The sequence below is a fragment of the Populus alba genome, chromosome 8, assembly GCF_005239225.2.
Source record: "Populus alba chromosome 8, ASM523922v2, whole genome shotgun sequence".
Taxonomy (NCBI): domain Eukaryota; kingdom Viridiplantae; phylum Streptophyta; class Magnoliopsida; order Malpighiales; family Salicaceae; genus Populus; species Populus alba.
Window position 1 is genome coordinate 14,156,891 of NC_133291.1, and position 12,046 is coordinate 14,168,936.

General features: G+C 31.6%; 1 protein-coding gene across 1 annotated transcript; it reads left to right on the forward strand.

The window, feature by feature from the left end:
* Positions 1-2,298: 2,298 nt before the first annotated feature.
* Positions 2,299-9,845, forward strand: LOC118061059 (squamosa promoter-binding-like protein 7). Its single transcript, XM_035074425.2, has 10 exons — positions 2,299-2,936; positions 3,026-3,207; positions 3,591-3,817; positions 3,967-4,041; positions 4,147-4,254; positions 5,139-5,253; positions 5,448-5,583; positions 6,821-6,977; positions 7,823-8,371; positions 9,188-9,845. Exons 1-10 carry the CDS (start codon positions 2,401-2,403, stop codon positions 9,482-9,484), a joined length of 2,382 nt encoding a protein of 793 aa, XP_034930316.1. The 5' UTR covers positions 2,299-2,400; the 3' UTR covers positions 9,485-9,845.
* The last annotated feature ends 2,201 nt before the right edge of the window (positions 9,846-12,046 follow it).

A 12,046-nucleotide genomic window follows, 5' to 3' on the forward strand; every position in this document is an offset into this window, starting at 1 on the left:
ATAGAACCAACCAACCACTTTAAACCAAACACCTCAATTTAGTTTGCCTTTTTATTTAAAATATCGAATTAGTTCATGGGTTTTTAATAAGGTTTTTTTAACAGGTTTTGATGTAATGAATCGGATTTTTTTTTGAATTATTTTGATTTTTTAATTTATAAAAATTTAATTTGGTTTTTTTATGAAATCAGAAATTGAAACTGAATTTATTATTTTTAGATTTTCTTGTCAATTATCTCAATTTAATATTTTAAGTCAATTTTTTTTATATTTTATATCAATTTTATTTTATTATTAAGATACTACTTGTTTTACATTTAAAATTATATTTATCTTAAAAAAATTAATATATTTTTTATTTTTTTTAAACAATCTTAATATATTTTAAAAATTTATTTTCAAAAATCACACCATTAATTGAAATGTAAAATATCTATTTGAGGTAGTGCTTATCATTGCAATTGAAAAATAATTTTTAAAACTTTTAATATTTATTTTTATTTTAAATTAATATATTTTTAATAATTTTAAATTATTTTAATGTGTTAATATTTAAAAATAAAAAAAAATATATTTTATTAATAGTTTTTATTTGAAAATAAAGTTGTAGTTGTTTTTTAAGGTGATTTTTATTTAAAAATATATCAAAATAATATTTTTTATTTTTTAAAAATTATTTTTCATATCAACATATTAAAAATATTAATTTAAAATTAAAAACTTTTAAATATTTTTAACAATGTTTTTAAAATATAAAAAAAAAAGACATGCAATCATTACTTTACATTTTGTCTTTTTTCTTCTTGACAAAGACGCCTCACCTATCACCTCCAACACACGCCATATCCCACCACAACCACACACCATGTCCCACCACAACCACAATTCAATGAACATGGTGGTCTTTTTTAAAGTTATTTTTTTTAAAATAGATTAAAATAATTTTCTTAAGAAATATTTTTAATATTAATACATTATAATAATTAAAAAATATAAAAATTTCACAACCTTGTTCGTAGCACAATACCATACAGGAGTATATGCACATTTTTTTTTTACCTTTTAGATGTGAAAACATTATCAATTCCACCGTCTCCATGTTTCTATTGCATTCAATTTTGAATTCTTTACTCGAGTATGCATGTTGGGATGCAAATTTACTCACCACAAAATGGAAAAAATAATGTCTTTGTTATTTTTTTAAAAGATTAATATGTATTTATGGATTTGATATGAATTAATTTTAGTTATTGTTTTTAGAATATGATTTAATCTTATACATGGTGCTATTTCTTGTCAAATATAACAATAGTAATAAAAATCTTAAAACAATATTATTTATACAATCAAGATAGAAGTATTTGATAGTATGGTAGCTGTTGTTTTTTAAAATATATTTTTATTATAAAATAAATCAAAATAATATATTTTTTATTTTTAAATTATTTTTGACATCAACACATAAAAATAATTCAATACATGAATTTTTTTTAAATCATAAAATATAAAAATTTAGATAAACATGATTGTGATTGAACTTAATTCAATTCAAAGATTAATTTAGAAAATTAATAATTTAAAATTTAATTTGGGCCAAGTTTAAGCTAAATTAAAAAATACATTAATTTAATGAAGGTTTGTTTTTATTTTTCAACTTGAAAAACATCAAATTTATATTTTTAGAAGTTTTTCACTCGACATCAAAATAATATTTTTTTATTTTAAAAAAATTATTTTTAATATTATCACATTAAAATGATTTGAAATATAAAAAAACTAATTTAAAAAAATATTAAAAAAATTATAAAATATAAATCGCACTGCAACCTATAAATTCTGAAGTCTTACAAAATAATGAATTCATTTTTATTTTTCTAGAAAATTTTGACAAACACAATTGTAAGAGGTTATTAAAATTAATTCAATCTGAAAGATTAATTTAGAAAATTATCGATTCAAAATTTAATTTTGATCAAGTTTAAACTAAATTAAAAAATATATTAATCCAATAAAGGTTTGTTTTTGCTTTATAACATGCTTTTTAATTTAAAAATACATCAAAATGATGCTTTATAACTTGCTTTATAAAATATTTTTATTTTAATATATTTTTAATTTAAAAATATTTTTAAAAACTACTTATTTCACTTAATCATATCAACAATGAAAAGATCTGATAAAAAAATTATTTTAGTAGAAATAATTAATCTAATTTACTAATCAACCCATTAATCCAAAGACAAGCCATTTTATAAAATATTATTCAACGACTTCGAGCCGCCAACTACCCAACCACAAACCCAACAACCGGACCCCCTTAATTTTCTTCTCTTCTACGTCAAAAGTCCCCAATTCCAAAAACATTTTTTTATCCTTAAATCTTTATCTCCTCTTCTAATCATGGAAACCTCCTCCCCCTCCCCTCCCCCTCCTCCTTCTGCATCACAACACGGCGGCGACATGGAAATCCACCACCCTCCGATCACCACCGATTGGGACTGGAGCGATCTCCTGGACTTTGCCGTAGAAGATCAAATCCCTGTCTCTTTCGATGCTCTTGGTGACCCCACCCAAACTATTGACAATCCAACACCAGAAATCGAGTCTCAACAGGTTCAGCTTCCTGTTCCTGATCGGGTAAGGAAGCGAGACCCGAGGTTGACTTGCTCCAATTTTCTAGCGGGTATAGTACCGTGTGCGTGTCCGGAGGTGGATGAATTATTACGAGAGGAAGAGGCTACTTTGCCTGGAAAGAAACGGGTTAGAGTTGCTCGTGCCGGGTCGAGTATTGCCAGGTGTCAAGTACCCGGTTGTGAAACGGATATTAGTGAACTCAAAGGGTATCATAGAAGACACAAGGTTTGTCTACGGTGTGCTACTGCTACTGCTGTTGTACTTGACGAGCAAACTAAAAGATACTGTCAACAGTGTGGCAAGTTAGTATTTTTTGCAAAAAAAATCTGTTCTTTATTAATGAAATCGACGTCTTATCGTACGATATTTGATGCACATTTTAATCTGGCAGGTTTCATGTGTTATCGGATTTTGATGAAGGGAAAAGGAGCTGTAGAAGGAAATTAGAGAGGCATAATAATAGAAGGAGAAGGAAGCCAGCTGATTCTAGTAAGGCGAGTGCAGGTGATAAGGAAGTTCAAGGGGATTTGCTAACTGAAGATACAACTACTTGTGATGCTGAAGCTGAGAAAGGTTTTTCTCTTATATGTAGTTTATGCTCTCTGCTCGTGTGTGTCTGTTTGTTACTCCCTTGTAAAGGTCTTCTTGTTTGAATTTTATTCGTTGATCATTTGCTTACTGATGGCTGACTTTAGTTTGCTCTGGATCCTGGACCTGGACATGAAAATAGGATCCCGATACCTATTTTGATAGGGTTCTTATTCTAATTCTATTTGAAATTAAATGCGCCAGTAGTAGGATCATAATATTGACATAGGAAGGGAGTAATTTCCTACTTTTATACTACAGTATCCCAGCAAAAGATTTCTGGTCAAGGAATTGGAAAGAGATTTGTGTTCCATTTCCAATTTCTAAGTGAACCAAGAAGCCTAATGTATTTATTCTATGCTGTGCAGATGGTTTGTGCTCCAGTGGTCAGATGGCGGAGAAAGAAGGGTTGGTTGAGTCTGAAGATGGACATGTTTCCACCATTAACTCTGATCCTAATTCTCAAAATGTTACTAGTGATAGTGGAGTATCTTTCACGGCTTTTGGGGACATGCTAATGGATGGGGGGAAAGATGATTCCAAATTTTCGTTTTCTCCTTCAAATTGTGACAATAAGAGTGATTACGCATCCATGGTTGGTCTCTATTATTGTGTGGATTCTATGTTTTGCATGCTTGATTTTGTTCATTTCCTTTTCCTTTTTCTCTTTATTATTATTATTATTATTATTATTATTTCATTTTTAAAATTTGTGGAGTTACTGATATGGAATTTTTCTTGTAGTGTCCGACAGGTCGGATCTCATTCAAGCTTTATGACTGGAATCCGGCAGAATTCCCTAGAAGGCTTCGACACCAAGTATTTTAAAGAATTACTATTACAGTTTAGTATTTGAATGATAAATAATTTATATGCAGTCAAAGGTATCAGGAATCAGTTGACAGGTGGTAACTGTCTTTACAGATATTCCAATGGTTGGCCAATATGCCAGTTGAGTTGGAAGGATATATTCGGCCAGGATGTACAATCCTGACTGCATTTATAGCGATGCCAACGTTTATGTGGGTGAAGGTAATATGCTAGAATGTTTTCTACGAAAATCTCTTTGAAGGTTTAGATGAATTTAGAGTTTTTGAAGAGATGCTATCTACAACAATGCATATGCATGCTCTGTGTTGTATGTAGATCTACACGTAGTAATGTTTGATTGCTCCACTTAATTTTAGGTTTCATTTGAAGCATCTTTAATTAGTGAATCAACAAAACTACAGGGTTCTCTATTACTTATTTGGATTTCTGTGCATGCAAAAATGTCTAAGCAGATATATATGGTGATACCCATATTCTCAAGGCTGAGAGTCGAGAGAGCACTCATTTATGTTCACACTCATATATGTTGAAATCTCTGAGAAGGCTGATGTCTACAGTTTCTAATTTATGCACATTCCCAATGAGCACAAGCAATCACAAAATTTCTCACTGTTGATCATTCACAAATGCATTTACCTCACCTCTGTTTTCTCCTTTCTTGTTCCTTGCAAATCTGAAGTTATCTTTTCCCAAGCATGGTCGTCAATTTTCATCAGGAATAACTTGTGCTCCACACAACTTTGATTTTTGAATTTATCCCTGCCCATAGCTCATGAGAAGCTTGATTTTACCATTCACCATGTCATCTGTTGATATTCATCCTATTCTACTTTTAAGAATTTAATTGGTCTTGCATGTAATAACTAATATTTTTTCATTTGCTTTAACAAAATGGTTGTTATTGATGCTTAATTGCAGAAACCATTAATACCATCTAGTAAATAGTTTATTTTAAAATTTCTAGACTGTCATAAATATTGCTCTCTTAATCTCCTCTTTTTTTTTTTTTTTTTTCACCAACAGTTTGCTAATTTTATTAGATTGTATTCAATATTTGAACTTATACATTTACCTGTATGAAGCAGTTAGTTGAAGATCCTGTGTCTTATTTGAACGACCTTCTTGGTAGTGGAAAAATGTTGTCTAAAAAGGGCCGTATGCGTGTTTATGTGAATAACATGATCTTCAATGTCACAAAAGGTATGATAATTGTTTCATTCTTAATGTTTGTACATTACATGAGTGTATTGTTCCTAAAGGATGCAAGAACAAAACTAATTCAAATAACCAACCATAATTAACTGAAAGTCCGCTCTTAAATGGCCCTGTTCTTTATTCCTTTTCAATCATTTGTCATTCCATTTGTTTAATCACTGAACATTCTATTGGCCTAGATGGAAATTCTGTGATGAAAGTCAATGTGGAAGGACACGCCCCAAGGCTTCACTATGTTCACCCTACATGTTTTGAGGCTGGAAAGCCCATAGAGCTTGTTGTTTGTGGAAGTAATTTGTTGCAGCCCAAATTTCAGTAAGGACTTTTTTATGCAATTAATCCATTTTTTTTAGCATTTTCTAAGTACCATTTTGCCAGAAGAAGATTTTTATTTTTTATTTTTTATTGTCAATAAATAGAAGGATTTTAACCAAATGGGGCTCTTCAAGGGATTATATGCAATGTGTTATAATAATCCATTTCATTTTGAATTGACCCCTTAGTGTCTTTCGTACTTGTATGTGATTGCTGCCTATCAGTCTCATTTTTAGTTTGTTGGAAAAGTTGCATTGAGGCTGGATTCATTGTTTTTGAGCTCTCATAGTTCCTCATGCTTGATCACATCAACCCCAACCTCCTCAATTAGTGGATAACAAGTCAGATCTCCATTAGCATGGCAGAGAATCTTCTAGTTATGATCAATTTTGCTTATAAATAATAATTGATTTGTTGTCTTAAAGATGAAATCAGCTTCCTGATGTGAACAACCTTAACTCAATAAATGCTGATTTTGTTTCACAAGGAAACCAGGAAGAAGTTTTTATCACTTGCTGCATCTCTGGTGCATGCAGATGATGCTATCAGAACTGAAAAAATAATAAAAAAAGTTGCAACAATTTCTCTGGCTTCAAACTATTTACTAATGTGGCGGAGCTCTTTTTACCAGATGCACTATAATTTCCCTTAATAGTTCCTGACAACTGCATTTTGTTTTCTTTGCCGTCTTTGCAGTTAATGGATGAATGTCTTCTTCTATTAGTTTTTGAATTTCTTGTTTCAGTATGCTGGAAATTCATTATTATATATTGGACTTCGGTATTTGTATTTCTCTGAGTGATGATAATAGCCTTGCTGCTCAGCTCCAAGCCAAAAACATACAAGTTGCATACTGGAGTTCCCTTGAGCATCTCTACTAGTATTAAGTAGAATAACTGAATGTCTGTAAGATGATATCAAACTACTAACCATAGTGGGAAAATAAACCATTTGTCAACCAAATAATTGATATTAGATATTTCTGTTTTTGGTGTATCATCACCCTTCGATATCTTAATATACTAGTGTCAAGTGTGCCTGATTTTAATGCAGTTCAAATCATAAGGTGAAGGACATCTGTTTTTAAACTCTTTGGTGTTGTCTCTTTTAACTTTGTATTTATTAACTTGAACTGCATCTTTCATTCCTTTTCTTTTGCATGCTAATATATGTTGTGAATTTTTTTTTCTGCCCAGTTCTATATTTTCTGCCCCTACAAAAATGATTTTGGTGGCAGGTTTCTGGTATCTTTTGCTGGGAAGTATCTTGCGCATGATTATTGTGTTGCTTTACCACAAGCTCATACCAAAGGAGGTCCAGGTCTTCACCATCAATTATGCAAAATACTTACACATTGTAATGAACCTAATCTTTTAGGCCCCGCATTTATTGAGGTATGTATCATGCTTTATTTGGGTGTTTCGCTGTCTATTGCTTCTTTTAACAAAGGAGCATCTGGCTATGTTTGTGAAGTTTTGCAGGACTTTCCATTTTGCATTTCTCTTTATATAATGATTTTTAATTCGCTGACATAATCAAAATGAACAAGGGGATTGTATCTTTTTCCCGTGTTGTTTTTTGCAATAGTTTCTTTTGTGGTTTATGCCCCTTTTTTTTTTTTTTTCCTGTAATCAAAATCATTTTGTTCTGAGATGCCAAAATACCACCTGGAGTCTGAGGTGTGAACTGATAATATGGTTGTCATGCAGTTCCTTAGCAGTTCCAAATTTCAGACTGAATTTAAATTTTTAAAACCATAGTGGTTTATGTTCTTGGTAAATATATAATATCTAGTGGCCCTTTGTTGAGGTCTGATGTGGCATTTTATCCAGTTGGTAAGGGCAATAAATTCGAATTTATATCTTAATGAGTAATAGTTAAAAAATACTGGATTGCAAAGACGAATATGCGGGATGCTGGTTTAACTACTTATACCCATGAATTCTTAAATTCACCACCAAAATCATTCTATGTTCTTGGAACCTCTCTACAGCTATTTTATATGGTTGTTTTGCACGAGGTTGGTGATGAGGGTTGTTCTGGTATTGGGACTAGGTTGCTGCATCATGTTATCTTGTGCAATCACTTGCTATTGGTAGCATCATTGGTGCTTAGTAGTATTGACTTCCTGAGCCTGAAACTAGGTGTAGCTGATTTTGTTTAAAAAGTATATTTCTAGTTATAGAGGTCAATATGAGTATTCTGGAAAATGGTTTTTAACTATAAATGTGTTTTGCAGGTCGAGAATGAGAGTGGCTTGTCAAACTATATCCCTATACTTATTGGGGACACAGAAATTTGTTCTGAAATGAAAATAATTCAGCAGAGATTTGATGCATCTCATTCATTGATTATTGGCTCAGAGTGTGAGGTTTCTACAATGAGACAAACAGCATTGTCAGAGTTTATTATGGACATTGCTTGGTTACTAAAGGAGCCTTCAGCAGAATATTCTCAACAAATGATGACTTCTTTCCAGATTCAAAGAATCAATTCTTTGTTGAATTTCTTGTTACACCATGAATCAATCATCATTTTGGATAGAATTTTAAAAAACCTGAAGATCATGATGGACAAAAAGGAGGCCAATGGTATGATTAATGGCACTAGTGACACTAACATGAGGCTATTGCAGAGTTACATGGATTATGCAAGCAATATTCGTCATGAAAAACTCCAGAGAAGTGAAGTGTTGAAGCATCACTTGGAATTTTCTGGAAAGGAGAATAATTGCATTTCAGGAAGCTGCTGTGGAAACAACAAGGAATCAGTTGCTCTCTACACTGAGGTAAGAATGTCAATGTTGATCACTTCCAAGTTTTTAGCAATGTGTTTGGTTTTGTCATTAAGGATTGAAAGCTTATGGATTTTTACATGAATTTACTATTCCATTAACCTTTATTGTTTGCTTTTGTTGGGTTTTTGGTTAGTAACTTGATATATTGAATTTAAGAAACAAACTGGTAAAATTGTATGCACACAGAGCAAGCGGCAGAAGAAACTTTGGTTAATTTCTGAGTGTTGACTCTTCCAGTTTCTGGAAAATGCGTCACATCACTACGATTCATTCTCTTAAAAGTTCATTGCAGTGATTTTTCCTTTGCAACTTGGAATCTCTTTTTTTATATTGGAAATCAACTTGTTTTGAAGAGTTTGGCAATGGTGTCTTGTTTGGCCCTGATTTTCAGCCTACATTCTCGATAAGTGTCCTTATGGTTGCATCGACAAGAAGCATCCAGAGCTGCTTAAAACATGCTTTTGATCCGCTTCCGTACCAAAAATTTTAAATTTTTAACTGGTTTGACAAAAATATCAAGGAGATGTTTTTGCCATAAGCAGATGCATCTGCAACCCATGAAATTTTGAGGTTTTCTTCCTTTTTCTTTCTATATTTTTTAAAATTTGTCATCATTTTACTTTCTTCTAGCTGAATTAACAGCATCGTGCAGCTGTATATTAGTTCAATGCAGTGCTGTATCAACCTGCCATATTTTGGAAACTTTTGAATAGGGAGATCTTTGTCTCACCTTGTTTTGACTGTGCAGTGCTTTATTGATGCCTTTTATGTTCCTTGAAGGATCATATGAGTTTTCTTTATTTGCAGGACTTGGAGCAAAGACCAAATGGTGTATTGGGAGTAATGGGAAACTCCAATTCTATTGCTAGAAGCGATGAGTTTCCACTTTTGACTAAAGATGTCATGAGGATGAACCTTGTCAATGAAAAGCCAAAGAAGTCATGTGGTCTCGTTTTCTCTAACACAGTCTTGAAGTATCGTCCTTCATTTTATGTAATTGCTCTTATTGCTGTTTGTTTTGGAGTATGCGCCATTGTTCTGCACCCTCATAAGGTTAGCAAACTCGCAGTATCGATACGCAGGTGCTTGACAGACAGATTTTAGATGTTAAATAAATCCAGACTAAAATGCCATCTCTTGATCACTGGCTCTGTACATCCCCTTTACACTGTTAGATTAAATTGACCCCCCTGAAGCTCAAGGATGGGGTTTGATTCCTGACCTTGGAGTGTCCAAACTGCTATTTCTTGCCCTTGTAGGAGTATCAAGATAGAACCGCGGCCTTCCCAAGAGTTGGAGATATCTGCTGCTTTTTTCCAGTTGGATGAGAATTCTTTGTAGGCAATGCCTAGTATTCTTGCATCTTTTGTTTCCTTCTTGTACTGACACCAGTAACTTTTTTGGCAATGATAATGATGGAATAAATTACTAGGGAGATCTCTTTTTTTCTTCCTTTGCTACCGAAGTGAAGGTGTAATCACATTACAATGGCTCTGAAATATATAGCTCCTTGGGTACCATTTTTTTTTAGTTTTTGGTTCTGTTTTTCGAAAACCAGAAAGTGTTTTATATTTATTATTTATTTGAATATGGTTTATTTATTTTTTTCAAAAATATACGATGTAAAATTCTTATACCAAATAAATATAAAAACATATTGTTACATGAAAATATAAAAGTAATGTTGTGAATTTAAACCATGCACATAATCCTAGTGCTATGAATGTAACTCTAATTAATCAAAATCATTTAAGTTGAGACAAATACAAAGAAATTTTATAGTTTAAAGAAAAAAAAAATAGATACAAGGAAAGAAGTCTCATGAGAAGTTGTTTTTATTATTTTTAATGGGTATATATATATATATATATATATATATATATATATATATATATATATATATATATATATATATATATTACCGCTAACTCTTCTAATCGTAAAATTTTTCAAATAAAAATTCTAAAAAATGTAGTTTAATTGGTCAGACCTTGAGCTTGGTCTCTAGAGATAACTAGTTCGAATGCAATAAATTTTAGGATTATTGAAGGTTTACTTTGATTATTAATTTTAAGATCTTGAAAAATTAGTTGAGATACACATAAACTGGCTTGAACATTACTCCTTTTTTTTTTTTTTTTTTAAACCACAAATAAGTAGTTAAAACCCATTGCGCCCGCCTGTGTGATATTCTCGGACTGGATAGACGCAGTTTGTGTGAGGAAGATCATAAAAGATATACTCTTACCTACATTAGCAGCTTTGTAATAATTACTAGTCTCTCTATAATCTATTATAAACAAGTTATCAACACACTTATTACTGAAAAAAGATTGTTTTAGGAAACAATTTTTTTTATTTAATTTTTTATATTCAAACTTGAAATAACACACGTAATTAACTATAATCTAAAATCCAAGCTGGTCTGAAGAAGTATCTAATCAACTATCCCAGGAGCCACGAACACATATATGTTCATACCCTATTTGGTTGCGTTGCTGCATTTTATTTCAATTATATATTTGAAAGTGCTTGCCACATGTTATGGTTTTATATGATCTAAATTAATAAAAATTATAATTTTTATTATTATTATTATTATTTTTTTTAGTTTAACGTGGGTGTCCGAGCCAACTTGCGCGTACCTCGACTAATCCCACGGGCCCTGAAGTTAACGACCATGTAAGCCTCCAATGACCATCATATGAGCAACCTAGGGCTCGAACCTGAGACCACAGAGGGAACAAACCTCTTGATCCCAAGCTCTTACCACTGGACCACCATCTAGATGGTTATTTTTTTTAATTATTTTTAAATGTACACTTCCCTGTCTTCGGTCCCCGTCTGGATAATGAGATGCATGGAAATGGAATGATATTATTTTTTACAATGCTACTCAACAATCGACAGACTCGGCTGACTCGCATACAGCTGTCTACAATTTTTTTTTCCTCGTCCTTTGTCATCTGCTTATTGTTCCTTGCCAATAACAATGACAATAATATTTTAAATAATTATAAGTTATTAAAACCCACTTCGCCAGCATCAAGTGGGAGCTAACTTTTGTTTATATTAGGTGAGTTAACTCGGGTTCATTAACCCAACTCATTTATATAAAACTATAATTGGGGGTACAACTATTTTGCCCTTAAAAAAACTCATCTATATTACTTTTGGGGTACAACTGTAATTGCATAGGGACTAATCAATTATTATCAATTTGATTAGGGTTTAGTATGTATTTCTCTTTTTATATGGTACAGTGTAATGGCTTGGATGCTCTTTAACATGGAAAAAAATAAAATTAAAACACATAGAATTAACTTTGTTGCCCCTTTAAACAAATATATCTTAACTAGGATATGAGGGTTATTCATATTTTTCTTTTGGTTTTTTTGTAATTATTGATTCAAGATAAGGGTGGGTTAGTCTTTTACTTTTTAAATGAACAATAAATTTTCTTAGTTACTCCTCAAGTTAAGAGTTTTTAAACTAGGGTCCAAAGACTTATTTATCTTTCTACTTTGATTTTTTTTTTTTTTTGTAGTTGTGGGGTTAAGATTGTGAAAATACGGTATTTTTTTATTAAAATATTCAAAGAAGAAATCATGTTGACACCTTTTGTTCGCATGCCAGCATGTTAAGTCACTCTAGACGCTTCAGGTG